Source organism: Anabrus simplex, chromosome 1, assembly GCF_040414725.1.
Source record: "Anabrus simplex isolate iqAnaSimp1 chromosome 1, ASM4041472v1, whole genome shotgun sequence".
Lineage (NCBI taxonomy): Eukaryota > Metazoa > Arthropoda > Insecta > Orthoptera > Tettigoniidae > Anabrus > Anabrus simplex.
In genome coordinates, this window is record NC_090265.1 from 655,323,291 (window position 1) to 655,347,686 (window position 24,396).

General features: G+C 40.8%; 1 protein-coding gene across 1 annotated transcript in view; it reads right to left on the reverse strand.

Annotated features, from left to right (window-relative positions):
• Positions 1-24,396, reverse strand: part of DIP-delta (Dpr-interacting protein delta) — a 941,119-nt gene that overhangs the window by 730,821 nt on the left and 185,902 nt on the right. Inside the window, exon 4 of the mRNA XM_068229868.1 lies at positions 19,061-19,189. Coding sequence (XP_068085969.1) covers positions 19,061-19,189 — 129 coding nt within the window. The remainder of the gene's footprint in view (positions 1-19,060; positions 19,190-24,396) is intronic.

The window sequence follows — 24,396 nt, forward strand, 5'->3', positions numbered from 1 at the left end:
CTGGACAATACGGAGGCGGGACAGGTTTTTCTCCGGATACTCCGGTTTCCCTGTCATGAGCCACTCCAGCAACACATAATAATAATAATAATAATAATAATAATAATAATAATAATATTCCGGACCGTCGTCAAATGTGCGGACCGCGCTGGAAACGGCTCCTGGACGGGTAATGACTAAGAATGCAGTCCGGCCGCGGGTTCACTGCCTCCAAGGCGCCCAATATGACACCACGCCGGATCTCCTGAAGGATTTTATCCATATTAAAAATGATTATAGGAAAAGATGGCAAAGATTTACGGACCCAACTGACCGGAAGGAATACCTGAGACTAGCCCGGGAAGTACGAAATCGATTGCTGGAAAGGAAGATTGATAAATGGGAGGAAACGTGCCGTAATCTAATAGAAAACGAGTCAGATCGGGAATTTTGGTGGATTCTCGCAGAAAACGAGTCAGATCGCGAATTTCGGCGGATTATATATCTAAAACAATAAGCATTCAATTATAAATTTCAGTATAATACCGTAGCGAAGCACGGGTATCTTGCTAGTTTATATTATAAAATTAAAAGACAACAGATGAGATTTAGTATGGGATGTGGCTATATTTCACAGCAGTGAATACAAGACTATAAAGACATACGCAACAGGGTTACTAGAATGAAAAGAGATCTAGAAAATAATTATTATATCAATAGGTTAAACAGCACAAATAATCAGTGGAAAGTTATTAATAATATTTTAACAACTAATAACTGTAACAATGAAGAAATACAATTCAAAGTAAATGATAAGTTGCTGACTGACTCTAGTCAAATTTCAACTATATTTAATGACTATTTCACTGATATGGGTCTGTCTTTAGCTAAGAACATTCCTCAGCGTAAATACCTTCACCTTGAACCTGGCCCATCTAATTCCTTGTTTTTAACCCCTACTAATGAAAATGAAATTGAACAAATAATTAATAATCTTAAAAACAGTTGTAGTGTTGACTGTTTTGGTATTAATAATACTCTTATAAAGAGACTCTCTAAATTTCTTACAGCTCACATCACAAAATTAGTTAACAAATCTCTATCAGAGGGTAAAGTACCAGCCAAACTTAAAATCGCCAGAGTTGTACCAATCTATAAAGGCATGGATAAATTTAATGTAAGTAATTACAGACCAATCTCGGTACTACCTCCTTTATCTAAGATTTTAGAACAAGTGGTAAAAAAATTATTAGATTTTTTGTTAAATAATAAATATTTTTATCAATTTCAGTATGGTTTCCTACCTCACTCGAGTACCAGTAATGCTATTGAGGATATTATTATTAAACTACAACACGCTTTAGACTCAGGTATGTTAGCAGCTGGGTTATTTATAGATCCTAAAAAGGCTTTTGACACAGTTGATCATAAAATTCTATTACATAAATTAGAAGTAGCAGGCATTAGAGGTATTGCATTGGATTGGTTTGTTGATTACCTGTATAATAGGGAGCAGTTTGTTACATGTAATAATACTCAGAGTAATGTAAAGGTGATATCCATTTGTGTGCCTCAGGGTTCTGTGCTGGGGCCTTTATTGTTTCTTATCTTCATTAATGATATTGGTCACCTTAAATTAAATGGAAGACTATCCATCTTTGCTGATGACACCAATATTTTTATACAGGCTCTAGCAATCAGGAACTTGAACAAAATATGCAGCAGGATATTCGATTACTTGAAACATGGCTTATTTCCAACCGATTAACGATAAATCTAACAAAAACAAACTACATAAATTTTCACAAACCTTTATATGTATAAAATTTGGATAAAAATCTGCTTTTCTTCAATCACAGAGTAATGAAAGTACACAGTACTAAATTCTTAGGACTGATTATAGATGTCCGACTCGTTGGCTGAACGACAGCGTACTGACCTTCGGTTCAGAGGGTCCCGGGTTCGATTACCGGCCGGGTCGGGGATTTTAACCTTAATTGGTTAATTCCAATGGCACGGGGGCTGGGTGTATGTGTTGTCTTCATCATCATTTCATCCTCATCATGACGCGCAGGTCGCCTACGGGAGTCAAATAGAAAGACCTGCACCTGGCGAGTCGAACTCTTTCTGGGATATCCCGGCACTAAAAGCCATACGACATTTCATTTCATTATAGATGAAAATCTGTCGTGGAGTAATCACGTGGAGACCATTTGTAATAAAATTATCCCTGTGATTGGTATCCTCAGTAGATTGCGATATAAGTTCTCTCGTGGGTTGTTGAAGGGTATTTACTATGCTCTTATTGAAAGCCACATCTCTTATATGATACATGTCTGAGCATTCTGTAATAAAGAATTATTTGAAAAGGTAGAGGTCCTTAGGAAGAGAGCACTAAAAATAATTTTCAAACTGCCCATTCTGACACCGACTAAAGATCTGTATAAACACTGTAATATATTATCACTTCCAAACCTCCGCATAAAGGCTTCTATAATTATGATCTATAAAATTCAAAACAAATTGGTCCCCTCAAACATATCAGTAATTACTAATTCACAGATTCATAATTATGAAACAAGAATTATTCATAATATTCACTACAATCAGATTCATTCCACTAGTTATGGTCAAAATTCTCTTTTGCATTTTTCTATAACTATGTATAACTCGCTTCCAAAAAGTATAAAAATGTTACCAACTTTATCTATCTTCAAGAGTAATGTAACTAAATACTTGAAGTAGTATGGTAATTTTGGTTAGGAAGCTTTGTCCTATCTTATCTATTACATCATGTTAAATTATATACTTACTGTATTTTATTTTGTAATTACATTGTGAATATAGCTGCCAATGTAATTTATTTGTATTGCACCAAGAAGAGCCTTGGCTCAGGTGCCTATATTGAAATGAAATGCAGCTGTCCTCCAGATCCCTCAGGTTTGTACTGGGACAGAGTGTTCAATGATGGAGAGATCTTGCTGGCCACGGGAGGACCTCAGCATGCTCTAGGCAGTCCATAGACACACGTGCTGTGTGTGAACGTGTATTCCCTTTTTGGAACTCTGTCCCAGGGTGCTCTACCGTAAGGGGTAAGACGTGCGGACACAGAATGTCTGTAACGTTTCGCTATGCCGTCAAAGGCTACCGAAGCACTATAAGAGGTGACCTGAATTCATTTCCTATGGCTTTCCACACCCTGACGCCAGGGATTAGGCCTGTGTGTCTTTCCACAATATGGGCAGGATCTGCCCTCTGACCTCGACGCCGCCAAACCCGCACACGATGGTGTTCGGAGGTTATGAGGAAGCGGGAGTTCACTGAACATGATGCGATGCCAGGCGTCCTCTACCCATGCCTCACGGGCAAGGCACCACTCCAAACGGAGGCGTTGGTGTCCTGATGTCAATGACAACCGACGCATGGGGCAGAAGGACCCAAATCCGGCGGATGTGAGTCGTCGAGACACTGTGCGGGAACTAACAGTATGTTGTAAAGTCTCAATACATGGCGGGTGACGAGGTTATGGGATCCCGCAATGCTTGGTGCACCATGCGACAGTCCTCTCTCGGAGTGGTGTTCCTTGGTCGACGCGAACCTGCACGACGTGATTGGGTGCCCTCATGCACCCAGTGAGTCCAACATTGGACATCCGAATGGCCCACATGTCTGGCAATTGCACGATACGGCCAACCAGCCTCATGCAGTCCTACAATGCGGCCTCTGTCAAATGACATCAGTTGGTGGATAGGCTATTTGAGGCGTCTGCGAGGCATCGCGGGTGCTTCGTACTGTACATAGACCTCTATGCACGTCTTGCTTAACTGTCTGGCTCACTGGTAACAACTTATCAACAACAGGACGGTGCCATCACTAATGCACTCTGGTGGGCGTTCTACACATTACAGATCCTTGTAAATCTAATAATTTCCTCACACATCAATGGTTTGTATATACACCAAAATGGGATGATACTGGACCACTTTTTCTGTGTGCTTAACTTTCTTAATCAGGCAGCGTATTTATTAGATTTCAGTAGAATTCTTAGTTTTTTTTGCAAATATGGTAATTTTCAAAGTGGAGTTTTAGGAATGTAGCCTCAGGCCTCACATCCATACTGAAGGATGGATCTGACACATACGAGGTAAATATTTATTTTTTATATAATCAATTTGCTTTACGTCGCACCCACACAGGTAGGTCATATGGCGACGATGGGATAGGAAAGGCCTAGGGATGTGAAGGAACCGATCATGGCCTTAACTAAGGTCGAGCCCCTGCATTTGCCTGCTGTAAAAATGGGAAACCACGGAAAACCATCTTCAGGGCTGCTAATAGTGCGGTTCGAACCCACTATTTCCAGAACACTGGATACTGGCCGCACTTAATGTACATTTCTAATACAGTGTATACGGCATCTTGACTTTAGGAAAATTAGTGATGAAGCAGTGCGAAATTAGTTGGAAGACGAAAGTGACTTTGAGGACACCGGGAATGAACCAACGGATTCCGAGTCAGATTCGGAATGTTTATTTCTTCGCATCAGATATTGGAAAGTGACAGTGATAACAAGCCTCTTATAAAGCAACCTATTGTAAGAACGTAGTTCAAGTTCACGCCTCCAAATGATTGCATTTTCCCTGATATTTTTAACAATATACCTCTTCGAGTGATGAAACATTTGCTAGTGCATTGCAGATACATTATTAACAATTTGTATATCTCAGTTAGTTTGTGACATATTCCAGTTTTGTGAACGTAAGATAAAACATTTATTATTATTATTATTATTATTATTATTATTATTATTATTATTATTATTATTATTATTATTATTATTATTTTAATGTAGCAATTACACATTTTGAACATACTGTAAATATTTATAGTTAAAACATTTATGCACTATCGTGTCAGAGCATTAGATTTACGTAGATATATAAAAATTCGTACGTTTATTTCATACCTTACTGATATTTTATTTAGATACAAGTAAAAGCTGTCAAATATGGCTGCCTCCACAAGATTTAACATTGCCATTTCTGGGGTTAAATGATGAAATAATGACCGATCAGCTCAAAAGGGCAAAAATACAAAAGAATGCAAAATAAACACATGAAATTATCTTTCGTTTATATCGGAGAAAGAATTTCTATACTATTAAGCAAGGCTATAATGCAAAGGGGAGAAAGATGACATTTCAACAACACCCGCTCTTTATTTATAAGAGTGAATGAATTTACACTGTTCCTAATAGTGAATTAAATTACATTATTACTATCAATGAATCAAATCATGCTTCTTCAATACCTAGTTCATTTATAAGTATTGTGCTTTCGTTAGAAACTAGACAATGTAAAGTAATGTGACCTTGGGTGGAAGAAATTACGTTTGCAGACCGACTAGGAAAAGGGCGAGCTTATACAGCAACCTCCACCGCGGTAGCTTGGCGTATATCGGATTAGAGGGCTCTAGTGTCATAATAAGATTATACGGGCGCAGTTCTTGTCACCCATGTGGCATACCAATACAGACAACGAACAGTTGCTCCTGAAGTGGTAACAGTTAAGGAATGTCTCACGTATTGAAGTAGTGATCGGAAATTTATCTCAAATTTCAAGGACATGTTGTTGTATCATTTTGAGGGAATAATGCCAGAGTCTTCAAAACCTAATAACAATTAAGATCTATTCTTCCCAGAAAACATTTTTTAACAAAGGAGTTTTTATTTCAATTTACCTTACGTCGCACCGACATAGGTCTTATTGCTACGATGGCACAAGAAAGGGCTAGGAGTGGGAAGGAAGCGACCATGGTTTTTATTAAAGTTCTTATTGAAGTACAAGCCCAGCATTTGCCTGGTGTGAAAATGGGTAAACCTTGGATAAACCCCCTTCAGGGCTGTCGCACCCACTATCTGCTGATTGCAAAAGGACTCTTATATTCCTATCGTTACATCAATAATAATAATAATAATAATAATAATAATAATAATAATAATAATAATAATAATAATAATAATAATAATAATAATAATAATAATAATAATAATAATAATAATAATAATAATAATAATTTAATTAATTAATATCGTGAGGCTATTTCTAGCCGAGTGCAGCCCTTGTTAGGCAGACCCTCCGATGAGGGTGGGCGGCATCTGCCATGTGTAAGTAACTGAGTGTTATTGTGGTGGAGGATTGTGCTGTGTGTGGTGTGTGAGTTGCAGGGATGTTGGGGACAGCACAAACACCCAGCCCCCGGCCACTGGAATTAACCAATGAAGGTTAAAATCTCCAACCCGGCCGGGAATCGAACCCGGGACCCTCTGAACCGAAGGCCAGTACGCTGACCATTCAGCCAACGAGTCGGACATAATCATAATCATAATAATAATAATAATAATAATAATAATAATAATAATAATAATAATAATAATAATAATAATAATAATAATGTGTTAGAAGAAGTAATGTCCCCTGACTACGTAAAGTGACACAATAATTGATATAGGGGCCGAAGGGAGATGATGATCAAAGGTGAAAATCCACAGCCTGTTTCCAGCCATTCGACCAGGTCAGGAATGGAATGAATGAAGCCCCCATCTAGTGGTGAGGATAGGAATTGTGCCGGCTGCCGAAGCTTGTCGCACTCCTCTGGGACAATGATTAACGACTGAGAGATCAAATGAAATGACATTGGAGAGTGTTTCTGGAATGAATTATGACAGGGAAAACCGGAGTAGCCGGAGAAAAACCTGTCCCGCCTCCGCATTGTCCATCATAAATCTCACATGGAGTGACCGGGATTTGAACCGCGGAACCCACCGGTGAGAGGCCAGTGCGCTGCCACCTGCGCTATGGAGGCTCAGAGGATGATCAAAAGTAAGTTATAAAAATTGAAGTCTGCCCCAGAATAAGGATCTAAGCAACAAATCGGTAATTTTTCGCGCGGGAGAGTAATCTTGTTTTATTTCATCGTATACACTTCTTGAAGCACTTTTATATGCAGGTGTACAAATTAGTTCGTCTACAAAAAACAATACATTTTTGTTATAAATTAAGGTTTTAAAATAAAGTGATACAGTGGAAAACGATTTTCAATTATGCTTTACGTTTGTATATAACAGAAGAGAAAACCTGTACATGCACTTGGAACACAAATGATAGCAAATAATATTAGTGTAATAATAAAAATAGCAAGAGCCTCCGTGGCTCAGATGGCAGCGCGTCTGACTCTCACCACTGGATACCGTGGTTCAAATCCCGGTCACTCCATGTGAGATTTATGCTGGACAAAGCGGAGGCTAGAAAGGCTATTCTCCTGGTACTCCGGTTTTCCCTGTCATTTTTCATTCCAGCAACACTCTCCATTATCATTTCATAGCATTTATCACTCATTAATAAATCGCCTTAGGAGTGGCGACCGATCGTAATAACAGCCGATATATGTTTCATTCATCACATCCCTGACCCGGTCAATGACTGGAAAACAGGTCGTCGGTTTTCATTTTCATTTTCAATAAAAATAACAACAACGGAACTTAACAATAAAAATATCAAGAATATATGTCAAAATATAGATGTGATTCGTCTATGACCTTCATTTAATGATCTATTACACCTGGTCATGAGCCAACACAAGCACTGTTCACTATCTTGACTGATATTCCATCCTCACATCACGGAGGACAAAGTTCTGTTGGCTGTAAACCAGCTTGAAGTTCAAATGTAAGACATAAGTTGACACTACAACACAGAGGAGTGATGATATATCCTATTTCCACTGAAATATCTTCTTCTTCTTCTTCTTCATAACCTGTTTATCCTCCAGAGTCGGTTGTTCCTGCGGACTAAGCGAGGGATCCCACCTCTACCGCCTCAAGGGCAGTGTCCTGGAGGTTCAGACTCTGGGTCGGAGGATACAACTGGGGAGAATGACCAGTACCTCGCCCAGGCGGCCTCACCTGCTATGCTGAACAGGGGCCTTGTGGAGGGATGGGGCGATTGGATGGGACAGGCAAGGAAGAGGGAAGGAAGCGGCCGTGGTCTTAAGTTAGGTACCATCCCGGCATTTGCCTGGAGGAGAAGTGGGAAACCACGGAAAACCACTTCCAGGATGGCTGAGGTGGGAATCGAACCCACCTCTACTCAGTTGACCTCCCGAGTCTGAGTGGACCCCGTTCCAGCCCTCGTACCACTTTTCAAATTTCGTGGCAGAGCCGGGAATCGCACCCGGACCTCCGGGGGTGGCAGCAAATCACGCTAACCACTACACCACAGAGGCGGACTCCAATGAAATATCACTTTTCAAAAATGTGTTGGTTACGTCCCTTCCTTATATCGGGGAGGTCTTCAATTAGATCGAAAAACTTACAGGACACGAAAACAAACAAACAAACAACTTTTTCAAATGTTATTTGTTTTCTGCAAGATTCTAAATTTTTCCACTAGATTACTATACAGTATGATTGTCAGTAGATTTCTGAAACTTTTTACCTTCTCTGATATGAATTCCTACTGTAAGAGTAATCATTGTCAGAAGTGTGATTGAAGTAATTACCATTGTGGTAAAATTACATATTCTAAAACACAGTTCTTCAGGAAGTACCGGGTGGCGAAATAAAACAGATCCGGAAATTATTTAATGTAGGACTGAAGCGGGATTGACCCTTTCTAATAAACATCACAGAAGATGCTGGAAATGGCCTCATAATTAGAAACGAAATATGAGGATCCAGAAGCCCTGACTACACATCACTCAGAAACCACCAGCAGAGCTCAACACGTGAAGGTTCGTCTGGACGCTTTAACTCATGAAAAAAAAAAAAACTAAACCCCATGGCACTACAGCCCTTGAAGGGCCTTGGCCTACCAAGCGACCGCTGCTCAGCCCGAAAGCCTGCAGATTACGAGGTGTCGTGTGGTCAGCACGACGTATCCTCTCGGCCGTTATTCTTGGCTTTCTAGACCGGGGCCGCTATCTCACCGTTAGATAGCTCCTCAATTCTAATCACGTAGGCTGAGTGGACCTCACACCAGCCCTCAGGCCCAGGTAAAAATCCCTGACCAGGGACCGTGTAAGAGGCAGGCACGCTACCCTACCCCACGAGGCCGGCCTTTAACGCATGAACAACAGTAAATTTGTAAGGATACAGATAAATTCTTTTTGATAAAGTTTCGACATAACAATCTCTTAATTCCCACTTCCACAAGTAGTAATAATTTCGTGTGGCTATTTCTAGCCGAGTGCAGCCCTTGTAAGGCAGACCCTCCGATGAGGGTGGGCGGCATCTGCCATGTGTAGGTAACTGCGTGTTATTGTGGTGGAGGATAGTGTTATGTGTGGTGTGTGAATTGCAGGGATGTTGGGGACAGCACAAACACCCAGCCCCCGGGCCATTGGAATTAACCAATGAAGGTTAAAATCCCCGACCCGGCCGGGAATCGAACCCGGGACCCTCTGAACCGAAGGCCAGTACGCTGACCATTCAGCCAACGAGTCGAACACTTCCACAAGTAAATGGCGTAGATATTTCGTCCGAATTAGTTCCAGGCTTTACTTCACTGTTTTCTGATGTTCGAACTCTTCTCAGATTGTTACGGTTTTCATTCGCTACAGACCCCGTTTCACGCCATTTTACCAGTAGGTTTTGCATTGCAGACTTTGCCGAACGTTTCGCCAAAGCACTTCCATTCTTAAATTCTTCGCAAACAGTTCCACACAGGTTTTACACGAATCGTGCTTCGCATAGCACTCGACACGCACTGTTTCATCGTGAGCACCATTTTGTGTTGCATTCAAATGGCGACTAAACACGTCTGCTCCTCTCAGTTACACGTAATGACACAGCGACGTACTCGGGAGATGCGGGAGAATCACATGCGCAGCAACGGATTGGTGCATCGAAATCACGGTTTCCAGCTTTTCATGTGAGGGACAGTTCTCCTATTCATTAAGAAAAGTATATTCCGCGCCAGTTTTGTTTTCTCCCACCCTGTACTACCGCAGCTACTGTAAGATGTGCCATTAGCCACAAGACACCAAATGTAATTTTGGCATGAAAGAGCATCGGCACACCTTGGAATTTCAATACACGATCATTTAATTGTAACATTTCAAGAGCACTTCATTGGGAGAGGTTGTCTTGAGCATTGACTCCCTTGTATCCGCTTTAGACTTTTACTTTGTGGTCGTATGAGAGCTCCTATATATAAGACTACTGTTGACTATGAAATGACTCTAGTTGCTGTAGGAATCCAGGAAAATCTTCTCGTGTTCGTCAGTCCATGATTCGGCGATGTGAGCTTCATGTGCAGGTCAGTGGAATTGTTTTGGAATATCTTCTGTTGAAGTATATATTCGTGGCACTGAGATGATATGTATTGCAGTGAAGTTGTACTCGTATTCTCATTAAACAAGTCTCTCAGGATAAAATGGCAATAGATAAAAGCTCTTTGTTTTTGTGTTCATATATAACCTCTGCAATTTTCGCACAACCTGCAAAATTGGACTGTTTACTGTTGACACCAGCAGTGTTCAATTCAGATTTCTAGTTACTCTCTGTGGGTGGGGGACGCAGATGAAGAATACACCCACGGTATCCCCTGCCTGTCGTGGGAAGCGACTAAAAGTGGCGACGAAGGGATGATGAATTAGAACTATGAGACTACTTGTGATTAGGACAGTTACGCGAGGAACACAATGGGTCGACTTTACTTACGATTAGAACCACTTTTTGAAGAACACCATGGGTCCGTGATTAGTATTCATCGTGGGTGGATCACTATGGGTTTACAGTATACGTGATTAGTACCACTATGTTCGGAACACCACAGGTCTGGGCGTCACCCACGAGAAGCACCGCGGGTCTACGTTGCCTACGATTAGTACCACTATTTAAGGAACACCATATTTCTGGGCGTTACCTATGATTAGTACCACTGAATGAGCGACACTGTGGTTCTAACTTGCCTATGATTAGTACCAGTATGTGAGGAAAATCACGGTTCTGGTGGCTCTTGTGATTAGTACCATTATGTGAGGAACACCATGGGTATGCTTTACCTATGAGTGGTGCCATTATGTGAGGAATACCATAGGTCTGCATTACCTTTGAGTACGACATTACTTGTGATCAGGAACAATATGCAAGGAATACCATGAGTCTATATTACTCGTGATTGGTACCGCTACATGACGAATATCATGGTTCTACTTTATCAGCGATCAGTACCATTATGAGGGACCGATGACCTGGATTTTTCTTTGGAGGCAGTCCCTTTTTCAGTTTATACTGATTGTTTTAAGTTCATAATCACTTTTCACCGTCATCTTTTAGAATTCTAGTCAGTGGATGGATTTTGGATTATTTTAATTTTCAACATCTGAGTTGAATCCGCTGATTATTTTAATTCATATTAATTCATTATTGAACATCATTCTGGTCAGTGGATGAATTCTGGAATTTTAATTGTCATTATATTTCATCTCGTCTTGTACCATCAGGGGCTGATGACATCGAAGTTAGGCCCCTTTAAACAACAACCATCATCATCATGATTTCAATGTGGGCGGAGCCCGCGTATTGTTAGTGTATAAAATTTTCTTGGCCTTATTTTATTTCCTTTTTGTTTCACTAGTTTCGTTGAGTTGATTGCAAACTTTCTGTATGTTAAGGAGGCAACTGAATCAATGTTTCTGTCACCAATGTCGACATTTTTCTCGTGTAATATTATCATCAGGCTTGTATACTACATAAGCGATGAGGAGCACTCTGATTTACCCAATGTAAATTCACACATTTCAGTTCAGTTGTAAACGAAATGTGGCCACCAAATTACGCGTACTGAATAATAATTAAAAGTAAATTAAACTGACATGCCGTGCGGCAATTTTAAAATATGCAACATTCCCGGAAGCTCATGTTGATTAACTATCAGTGAAAGAGGTAAAATATTATTAAATGCCTGAGCAGGCATTAAAATGTCATAGAAATTTCATTTCCGTTCAGCTTCTAAATGTCCCATGAACAAGTATATTCACTAATAAAAATACGGCTTCATTCTGACTAAATCTTCACGTGGCTTCAGACCGGCTTGAGGGCAGGTAGGAAATCTTTCGCATGTCGAGGGATTCGAGCACGGACCTCCGAGTTCACAGAATTGTGGCATAGTAAATACGCTATGGTCACACCGGCTGAAATACACCTTGTGTTTGTGTTTGAAGCTGAAAAAACGAAATGGCATTTGGCTTTTGGTGGACAAGTGGAAAAGTGGAAAAGTGGACAAGAGGACAAGTTCGGCTTGCCAGATGCAGGTCTTTCGATTTGACTCCCGTAGGCGACCTGCGCTTCTTGATGAGGATGAAATGATTATGAAGACGACACATACACCCATCCCCCGTGCCAGGGAAATTAACCAATTACGGTTAAAACTCCCGATCCTGCCGCGAATCGAACCCGGGACCCCTGTGACCAAAGACCAGCACGCTAACCATTTAGCCATGAAGCCTGACTGTTTGATGCTAATTTCTTGGCATAACTCTCAAGCCAGTCTTACGCCACGTGCAGATTTAATAGTTTCGCCTTGCACAGCCCATTTGAATTCGCCCGCGAGGCGATTTGATTGACTAACTTGACCAGCTGATAGAATGACACCCCCGGGAGATATCACTTTACTTTTTTTAAATTATTTATCAGTATGGCCAACCCCTTACGTTCATATACCCGGTTTATTTTGTTTCCGACCGCCCTATAGGAACCATGCTTTTTATCCGTGGTTCTATAAATCAGGAGACAGATGACCAAGCGAGTTGGCCATTCGGTTAGGGTTGCACAGTTGTGAGCTTGCATTCGGGAGATAGTGGGTTGGAAATCAACTGTCCGCAGCCCTGGAGATGGTTTTCCGTGGTTTCCGAATTTCACACCAAGCAAATTCTGGGGCTACACCTTAATTAATGCCAATTGTAAAAACAAGCAAAAAGAGACTGATTATGAACACATAGTGTACAGGGTCTAATATAACCCCAGACCGATCGTATGGCATTTGTGCTATGCGCTACGGCAGCTGTAGTTGGAAGGCACGCGCATAGTTCTTGATCTTGCAAGCAGCCTGCACGTATTCGCCCTGGCAAGCATCAGTCGACAGTCTGAATCTCAGCTGTTAACATGGTTAGACAGCTATCATTGCAACACCGTATATGAAAGTCCTGGTTTCACGTTAATGGTCTTGCAAACAGCCTTAAATCTCGTTCTTGGTGTGCAGACAATCCTAATGGTGTTTATGAAGTCCCTCATTATGACGGGCGTTTTTTCTTTTTTTGCTATTTGCTTTACGTCACACCGACACAGATAGGTCTTATGGCTACGATGGGAAAGGAAAGGCCTAGGAATGGGAAGGAAGCGGCCGTTGCCTTAATTAAGGTACAGCCCCAACATTTGCCTGGTGTGAAAATGGGAAACCACGGATTCCATCTTCAGGGCTGCCGACAGTGGGATTCGAACCCACTATCTCCCGGATGCGAGCTCACAGCTGCGCGCCCCTGACCGCACGGCCAACTCGCCTGGTAATTATGATAGGAAGATTGTTATTTGGTGTGCTGTTAGCTCATGACAAATAACTGGGCCTATCTTTTTCGAAGCGACAGTAAATGCAGAGAGGTACCAAGTTGGCATTTTGAAGAAAAATCGCGTGGTTGGTTTGAACCTGATTCAGCCTTTGCTCACACAGGAGAAGATTCCCTTCTTACAATCTCGGAAGTGTTTGCAGACAGCGTGATCAGTGGTGGTCTATTTTCCCCTCTTTCTCCAGATTGATTTTTTTGTGCTAGGGGCTTTACGCCGCACCGACACAGATAGGTCTATGACGACGATGGGATAGGAAAGGCCTAGGAGTTGGAAGGAAGCGGCCGTGACCTTAATTAAGGTACAGCCCCAGCATTTGCTCTCCAGATTGAGCCAACGGCCGTAGCCGTGTTGAAACACCGGATCCCGTGAGATCTCCGAAGTTAAGAAACTTTGGGCATGGTCGAGAAGTGGATGGGTTGCCACGCGCTGTTGGTGGCGGGTAAGGGAATGGAGGAGCGGAAAGGAACTGGCCACCTTACCGCACGCAAACTCCGGCTCAGGCACACCTCAGCTGAGGTTCGGACCTGCCTTCGGGCACAACACACCCTTACCTTACCTCCAGATTGAAAGTGTGTGATTTTTACTTGTGGGGTAAACTGAAAGAAAAAATGTATCAAGCAAATCCTCACACATTGAAGGAACTGTAAAAAAAAAAAAAAAAAAAACTTTATGAATGAAATCAGAATCATTACAGTGGTAGAACTCACTCGCATCATTCAGAATGTGGTTACCAGATACACTGCCCGTATAACCCAGGAAGGACGACAGTTCCAGCATCTTTTTTAAGATTGCAAATAAGATTGTATACACGCTTAAAGCAGGGTGGCCGCGCGCGACGTAAGCTCGGCTGAGGCAGCTGCCGTAGCCCAGAGTACAAACACCGTGCGTTCGGTCTGAATTTATATGAGAGACCCTGTATGTTATTCAACGTTCTCTTACGCTACATTTTGAAACAAATATGTGATTTGATCAAATGTAAAGAATGATGGGTGAAAAGTTCTGCGAATTATTTTCCTAACAAAATGCGTTTTATCAGTCTATCATTATAGAGTACTTGGTCAGTAACAGAAACACATTTTTGACGTCACGATGTCAGGTGAAATCCAGAGCGGAAGTGAGCTGTGTGGTATTTTTTGCTATCTAATGAAACTGTTGTCTTATTGTTGGGTTTGTCGCAAAGAAAATTGCGGTAGACGTCACTATATAACGAACTAGTGGTACTGGTGCTCTTAAATGCACGCACAAATCACAAATATCGTTAAGAAAATAAATAAATCGTCATCAATTTGATTTTCTATTTTCCTAACGGAAAATTTTACAAAATTTTGGGTTTCATCGCATCGACACCGTCAGATTTTGTATCAACGTAGCGATAGAACAGCGCTGTGACTGGGAAGGAAGTGGCCGTTGCTTTAATGAATGCAGAGCCCCAGAATGGTTTCTGGTGTGAAAATGAGAAACCACGGAAAATCATCTTTAGAGCTGCCAACAGTGGGGTCCGAATACACAATCTCCCGAATGCAGGCTCACAGGTATGTAACTCAAACCACTCAGCCAACTCTCATGGTGTACTCTTAGTTGCTGGGATCATAGATCGCGTGGAAAGGTAAATAACTGATGACGTTGAACGCCGTGCTGTACAAATACTATGGTGACAGCGTGGTACTACTCAAATGGAAATCATTGCTTGAGTGTTCACAAGAAACACAACGTACGCCTGACCACACTCCAGCACGATGTCTTCTGAAATGCACGTAGTTACACTGAAACAAGCAGGTAGACTGACCGCCTCTCCTCTCACCCCTATAGTTCAGTCAGAGAATTCATCAACTGCCAGTATATTATTCCCCTATAAGAAAAGAACCGAAAAATGTGTACACTTTTCCCTTTGCGAAAAGCTAAGGATTATAAATGTGTCTTTCAATAAACGAAACTCAAATATTGCTAACGAAAGATTTATATGCGTCACGTCACGAAGATAGGTGCAAACGTTTTTTCTCATGAAGGCGTCGTGGTGATGCTGAGTAGTGGTTTTATGGTAGGAGAGGTGCACCTCACAAGGTCAGTGTTTCTAGGTAGCACGTTTTGTGACGTCATCTCTCCTACATATTTCGGCGCGTTACGTCACGTCAAGCAAATTTTCGGATGATCCCCAGCACTGGGACATATTCATGTTAGGCGTTCAATGATAAAATGCGTATTACGAGAAGAATGAGCCGTGTTCTATAGTAACATACATGGTATTTAGTACATATGGGGGCCGAAGAGGTAGTATGTGGTCCTGTGGGTTCACTTCTTGCTGGTGGAAGTGTACCAATAAAGCAAAGGAAATGCCATTTATTCCTACCAAGTCCGATACATGCATGCCGCTGGGCAACGGGTACACTGCGTGTACACGGCTAAGACATGTAAAGGCGAAAAAGCGAGTTCCCGACGCTTCAAAATGGGGACCCACCAGCTAAGGGAGACAACCCCGAAAGAAAACATCGGCCCTCCAGGATTGCTGGGGGTTGGCGTTGGACAGTCAACCAAATCTGTAAAAAACTCTCGTTACGAAATCTGAAGAAGAAATAGCCGGCCTGACCTTTTTACGACGACCTCGCAAACGTGTAAAGGACTTGAGAGTTGGTTCGTGGAATGTTTTAACTCTTTACCAAGCTGGAATAAGGGGTGAGGGAGGATGTAAAGAGAATTGGAATCAAGAATTGGAAGAGCTCTGCACTTAACAGGAAAGAATGGGGAAAACTTCTTCAGAAGGCCAAGGCCCACAAAGGGCTGTCACGCCAGTGATGATGATGATGATGTAGTAAATATGTTAGTCTACAGAAGATCTGGTGAAATTCCTGAATGGCATAAACATAGTCTTGGAGGAGCACAATGTGGATATAAATAAATCCAAAACAAAAGTTATGCAGGGTTGTCGGAAGAAGTCACGTGATATCGGGAAAATGGTCCTAAAGGAAGTAGATAAATATCGTTAATTGGGTGTGGATTAACTAACGATGGCAGAAGTAAGGAGGATATGAAATGCAGAGTAGCACTATCAAGAATGGTATTTCCAAAGAAAAGAAATTTGCTCACATAAAGGAATTAGAAGGATGGTTTTGAAGACTTTCGTCTTGAGCGTGGCATTATATTAGTGAAACATAGGCAATAATAGGCTCAAAAATAAAGGGAAGAGAACTTCTTGAAATGTGCTCTTACAGAAGAATGCTGAATGGGAGATGGGTAGATGGAATTACGAATGAAAAAATACTAAATGACACTGGCGGCAGGAAAAGGACTTGACGAAATTTGATCAGAAGAAGCAACAGAATGATACGGTACATTTTAAGACATTCAGGACTTCAGTGAAGTTTTGAATGAAGCGGAGGTGGTAAGAATAGTAGGGGTAGATCAAGGCATGAATGCAACAAGAAAATTAGAAATGATCGGGTTAGTACAAGTTAGGGTGGCACGGACAGCTGCATCGAACTAGTCTATGCACTGGTGACCCAAAAGCAAAGTATATAGAATGACATGGTAATAGTGATTTGACAGGACATGACCGGTGCAGATCCACTCTTCATAAGTGAAAAAAGCTACCTAATCCAGACTGTGACTGTGGAGCTCCACACCAGATTATTCACCATATTGTCAGGGAACGCAAGATTCGAGCCTATCACGGTGATGAAGCTGTCTTCCTGCTGGTAACTCCAGATGCTGTACGCTGGACTGAAGAACTACATATTCAGTTGTGAAGCACAAATTGCTTCGGTTCTCATATGTAAATATGTATATATATTAGTGATATTGTATGCATAATCCATACGCTAAATAATAATAAGTATTTTTGAAATGAATGGGCCAGTATACATCCCTATTCCTTCCTTTCTATTAAGCATATTTTGAGTTAAGTCTTTTATCTAATACCAGTTACCTGATAATTTATTCTACACATATTACAGAAAAGAACATCGCTTACTGCCAACCAACACGATCACTTGTGGAGATTCCTTTACTTCTCCTTACCTCCCTATTACCTTCAAAATTTCCGTTAACTTTTGAAGGTAAAATTATATGCAGTTCATTTTCTGATCCACGGTTTGAAAGCTCAACATGTCTTTCCCCCACCCCATTCCCACACTCAGTCCCACCAGGAAGTGTTAGGAATTTCAACTCTTTCTTGACATGCAGGTGTTATCAGGTTCTCAGTAATTCACGTCTATTTTCATTGTTATACCTACTTTTGTGCATCTGTACATTAGGAGTTACATTATTTATCATAGACAACGTTTTGTAATAATTATGATGCTTAGATGTTGAACGAAAAATAACTACCGCTCATCTTCTCCCCTAAGTGATATTGTATGCATAATCCATACACTAAATAATAATAAAATAAGTATTTTTGAAATGAAGGGGCCAGTATACATACCTTCATTGCGGGTATGAAGGTCATTCTGTGTTAAAAACGAAAGGAATATGTACACAATTGATGAATACGTTTCGGAAAAGACCATGGAAGCATGCTGGATGGTGCTAGATCTATATAATCAAACACAGTTATTATTAATCAATTGCTTGATAAGATGATGTACGCAAGTCGGATGATTAAAGGGTTAACGAATTCACTATCAACCGTGAAGTTATATTGCAGGAAACTGTGTTTAGTATGGCTGTCAATGTAGGTGATTTCGAGTGCCCAATAAAGGTCATCGAAGGAGATTTTCATAACAACAGTTGATGCTCTATCAGTGTGACTCGACTCTTTATTCAAATGCTTCTGGCACAAAGTCTTCTAAAAACAAAATTCAATTATAAATCATGCTTATATTAATAAATTCTTGAAATGTAAGGTATATTTGCACATGGTGATTTGGTTAGCGGCTGGCTCTGTTACGTGAATTATAGGAAAACTCACTCAATTCCAGAATTCATTGTATCTACATGAGAAGCAGGTTACATCGGAATGATACCATTCTGGAGCGAAGTACTGAGTAATATCCAGATGCCATACGATGAATTATATATTTTAAAGCTGTTCCGGTTGTTATTGCTTTCAAACATTTATCCTTAAACGTTCGTGCTTGACGGCACCCAATCTTCCTATAATACATCCGAATACAATTTTAATTCTATGTAAACATAAAGAACACATATGCAACACCTGTTACAACAGCCCTGTGAAATGAATATCATTTTACATGGTAAATCACAGTTATTTAGATAATTGTGTAACAACAAAGAACGCTTGTGTTTCACTTGGTCTGATCTCGGATAAGGTCCGTAGAATTACTGGATGTTCAAAAATATTCAGCAAAGCTCTACCAGAGTAAAACAATACTCCAGTATTACTGAATAACTTATTTAGTGAACGTAAATGCTTCATTCGGTTGACTAAGGTTTTCTAGAGCACACAGCAACTAAAGTGAAAGTAAAATTATGAGTTGATAATAAAGTACGGGTACTACTCACATTCGACGTCCACGATGATCCGCTTGCTCACCGAGGGAGGGACTCCATTGGTAGCAATACAGAGGTAGGCGCCCATTTCCGTCCGACTGATGCGAGTCAGGTTCAGTTGTTCTCCGTCGTAAACGTTCACTGTAACCAATGAAATAGTATATTAACTCCCCTGTCTATAAATAATAATAATAATAATAATAATAATAATAATAATAATAATAATAATAATAATAATAATAATAATCCAGTTTAACAACAGCTTTCCTCATCCTGGCATTTTCTCAGCTACCTGGGACCAACACTTGTATGGCCTTAGTCCATTTTTACCGCTGAATATCCTTCCTGACGCAACCCACATTGCAGGGATGTATTCATCATTGCATATCTCAGTGTTGTATGTAAATGAATAGGTGTAATTAAAAGCAAACAGTCATCCCCTAGGTAGATGAATTAATTATACGCGGTTAAAATTCCCAACATGGCCAGGACTCGAACTTGGGGCTCTCTCAGACGATGACAAGTACGCTGACCACTCAGCCGAAGAGCCGGGCATCAGGTTAACTACAATGAGGCATCCCAAACAAGAAATGTAGAAATGTCATTGTTATGGGTTTAAGGTCATTGGTCCAATTAAAGTTACTTTCAGTTCGAATAATTAGCTTTAAATAGTCTTTCAGCTTATTAGGTCGTGTCTAGTTAATAAATAGTACGGTAAGTGCCAAAGAGATGTTTAATTTATTTTTATTTATTATTTAATGGGCTTAACCTCCGGGGTTGGTTTTTCCTCAGGACTCAGGGAGAGATTCCACCTCTACCTCCTCAAGGGTGGTGTCCTGGAACCTGAGACTGTTGGTCGAGGATACAACTGGAAAGGAAAACCAATAACTCGTCCGAGTGACCTCACCTGCTATGCTGAACAGAGGCTCTGCGGGGATGGGAAGACTGAAAGGAATAGACAAGGAAGAGGCAAGGAAGCTGCCGTGACCTTAAGATAAGTACCATCCCGCCATTTTCCTGTAGAAGAAGTGGTAAATTACGGAAAACTATTTCGAGGATGGCCGAGGTGGGAATCGAACTCCCCCCTTCCACCACTTCTACTCATTTGACTCCCGAGGCCGAGTGGACCCCATTACAAATTTTATGGCAAAACCGGGAATCGATCGCGAGCCTCCGGGGGTAACAGATAATCACACTAACCGCTACACCAAAGAGGCTGACGATATATTAAATTCAGAAAAGGCACAGTCTTCGGATTTTGCGACAGGAGCCGTTCCACTTTTTACGTGAATCTCGCCGGTGACCAGTCGGTCACTATTTTGTTCTATACTTAACTTCTATTCGGTATGCCTTATTTGTACTCGTCACGATGTAAAAAATAAAAAACGATACGTGGGGATAAATTTCCTAGTTGTTTAGAATCACATAGTACTTGCAAAATTACATTAGAATGACAATGTGTTACATTTGTACATCTAATCAAATTATTTTTCTTTTAAAGAAGGAGGTGGTGATCGATTTTTAAACTCGATGTTATTGCTAGTCTTAATGGATTTGAAATCAATCTCTAGGTAAAATCACAATTGTAAAGCTTGCTCAGAAATTTAAAAAGCTTTATGCGAATAACTGTTTTAGTCGCATCAGTGTATGCGATGTCGAATTTCCCTTTAGAGTTTGAAACAGATGAATGCAATTTGTCATGTTAATTTTGACTTGTGTTAATTTGATATTCCTTGCGTAAAGCTGTGTTGTTATTCTTAAATAAGATTCAAATTTTGCAATGACGTAAATCAAATACTTAGCGTACAACTAATGGCATCGCTATTTAGAATAATGAATGTCCTGAATATTATCATCTTTCTAGCTGCCTCTGTGGATCAGTGGTAGAGTGTCGGCCTCCGGATCCCAGGATAGCGGGTTCAAACCCGGCAGAGGTAGTCGGATTTTTGAAGGGCAGAAAAAGTCCATTCGACACGCCATGTCGTACGATGTCGGCATGTAAAAGATCTCTGGTGACACATTTGGTGTTTACCCGACAAAATTCATTAAATCTCAGCCATAGACGCCCAAGAGAGTTTCGGTTTACTCGGTCTGCCATCTAGTGGGCCTAGAGTAAAATGGCACGTCGAAATTGACAAGCAGACAGCCAGATGGCGTCATATTGAAATGTCTGCACACGGTAGCTAAGGCCATACGATTATTTTTATTTTTATTATTATTATTATTATTATTATTATTATTATTATTATTATTATTATTATTATTATTATTATTATCATCTTTCTGAATAGAATAAACTCTTGCTAATCTCCTTAAATCAGGCACTTTTTCTTGTTGTATTTATGTTTCTAGTTTCATTACGTGAAATTCAAGATCTCTGTTTATTACTCTATTATATGGACTGCCATTTGTATTTTATTGTAACCTTTCTAAGGCACACTGAGCATCTTCATAAAGAATCCCTATAATACTTAACATCTCGAGTTCTTGTTAGTGTGATTATGGCAGGGTATTCAGTACATTACTTTCTAGATAAGAGAACAACACAGTACAATCCGGACGAATAGCCTTATAGTAGTTTAACAGGCCGTGGAAACCTCAACAATAAGCTAATACTATATTATGATGTATACATGCGCAGGGTGATGTAGAACTCACGTTTCGGATTGAATCAACTCTGTCTCTCGCTAATTTAAAATATATTTCTATACACTTTAAATATCAATCGCAAAATAAATAAAAATATCAACGGAAGAATTAACAATAAAATATGCCTCCCAAGGAAGAAGATAAAGCGAACGTCCCTATGACACTTAGAGCATTCCCTCTTTCGATAGCGACGCCGATGCGTTGCCGGAGATATTCAGAAACTCGGGAATCATCTGTGATAACTTGTAGCAATTTCGTTTTTTTTTTTTTTTTTTTGCTATTTGCTTTACGTCGCACCGACACAGATAGGTCTTATGGCGACGATTGGATGGGAAAGGCCTAGGAGTGGGAAGGAAGCGGCCGTGGCCTTAATTAAGGTACAGCCCCAGCATTTGCCTGGTGTGAAAATGGGGAAACCACGGAAAACCATTTTCAGGGCTGCCGACAGTGGGGTTCGAACCCACTATATCCCGATTACTGGATACTGGCCACACTTAGCGACTGCAGCTATCGAGCTCGGTATTTCTGGATTTTTGAGACGAGGTTCTTCGCTTCGGAACACCATAGACCAATCAATCAATCAATCAATCAATCAATCAATCAATCAATCAATCAATCAATCAATCAATCAATCAATCAATCAATCAATCAATCAATCAATCAATCAATCAATCAAGGATCCGCATTTATGGCTGTCGTCTAGGTGGCAGATTCCCTATAATTTGTTTACCTATCTTTACCTTAAACGTTTTCAAAGAACATGAAAATTTATCGAACATTTCCCTTGATGGTTTATTACAATCCTCGTCCTAAATAAGAATATATGCACCAATTTGCCCTCTTGAATTCCAGGTTTATTATGATATTTCCTACTTTTAAAAGCTCCGCTCAAGTTTATCCAAGCCCAAAGTTTGCAAAGTTTGTAACACTACTCCATTGGCGGAAATTGCCGTGAACAAATCGTGATGCTTTTTTCTTGATATTTTCCAATTCTCGTATCAAGTATTCCTGATGTGTGTCCCATAAACTTGTCTTACCAGAGACTTACGCGCGCTCTCCCTTACACCTTACTACAACCACTAAGTACTCTCATAACCATATGAACAGATCTGTAACCATTCTTAACAACCTCATTAATATTAGTACCCCAATGAAAATTCATCCTTATATTAACATCCAGTTACTTACAGTGTTCCCCATGTGCTACTTTCACCCCTACAACACAGTAACAAAAATGAGAGGACGTTTCCTCTTGGTGAAACTTACAACTTGATTTTTCGTTCCATTTACTATGAAACTGTCCGGCTCTATGGCTAAATGGTTAGCGTGCTTGCCTTTTTTTTCACAGCAGCCCCGGGTTTGATTCCAGGCAGGGTAGGGAATTTTTGCCATAATTAATCAACTGGCACGGGGGCTGGGTGTATGTGTCGTCTTCATCATCATTTCATCCCCATCACGACGCGCAATTCGCTTACGGTCGTCAAGTCAAAAACCTGCATCTGGCGAGCCGATTTTGTGCACGGACACTCCCGGCACTAAACCGCATACGCCATTTCGTTTCACCGTTGCCCTTCTCACAACATTGTCTAGGTCCCCTTGCAGTCGCCCACAAACCCGCAACTCTTTTACTACTCTATACAGTATAGTATCATCCGCAAATAACCTAATATGTGATTGCAGTTATTTATACATATAATTTATTTGTATGAGAAAACATAAAGGTCCAATAATACTGCACTGGGGTACCTCATCGTAATCATCACTGGGTCAGATAACACTTCATCTACTCCAATTCTCCATTTTCTAGTAATTTAGCTACCCATTCAACCATTTCTTTTGTCTAGTCCACTAGCCCTCATTTTCGTCAGTAACCTTGATACTTTAGAGGTAGTAGGTAAATGTGTAGCTGCAACAGTATCCACGTAAGTTTCATCCCACATTTTTTAGGATTCTCCGTTCTTCCGATATGTGACTGATAGCTCGTCAGGACGTTAACCATAAGATCGGCTGGTTCTGATAGATTCCAAAATAGCTGGAACGTCTGCGGATGTCAAGGCTCTTTTCACTGGGTTATTAACAGATGAAAGTCTCGAAAACTTTCCTGAGCGTTTAGGGCAACTTAAATTATAGTGCCCTAATTGATCCACAATGCCACGGCAGATGCACATAAGCTGCTGAGTAGTGGCGTGCCCTGAACTCGATCTACCCCAGCGCTGCTGGGGTAAGGTACTTTGTATTAACATTTTTAATCATTCTTTAAAACGCTTTTTATAATATTTAAAAGTTGCGAGCATCTAAGCCAAGCCAAGTACAGCCGTCTCGGCAATCCTCTCGCAGTACCGCAGTTCAGCTTCTCCACCGAGCTGGGTTTCCTTGCCGGTGCGATAGAGAGCTACGCCAGCGAAATTTAAGGCCGCTTGGGTGACGCATGCCCTTGAACCTTCCTCGAGGTGGAGCTGTGGCCCCTCCCCCGACAGCAATTTACGGCTGAGGTAAGGGGTGTTAGTTTTAATACTTGACACTCGAAGACTTCAGTGCCACACATTACAGACTGCAAGAAAACATACCAACATCTTAACAGTATAGCCACTTGCACCTTGTCTTGCTAATAAAAATAGAGCCAGTATATGAAATCAACTGTAATATAGAAGAATATATTTTAGTCTTGGGTTTCGGAATGTACACAGTTTCTTCGATCA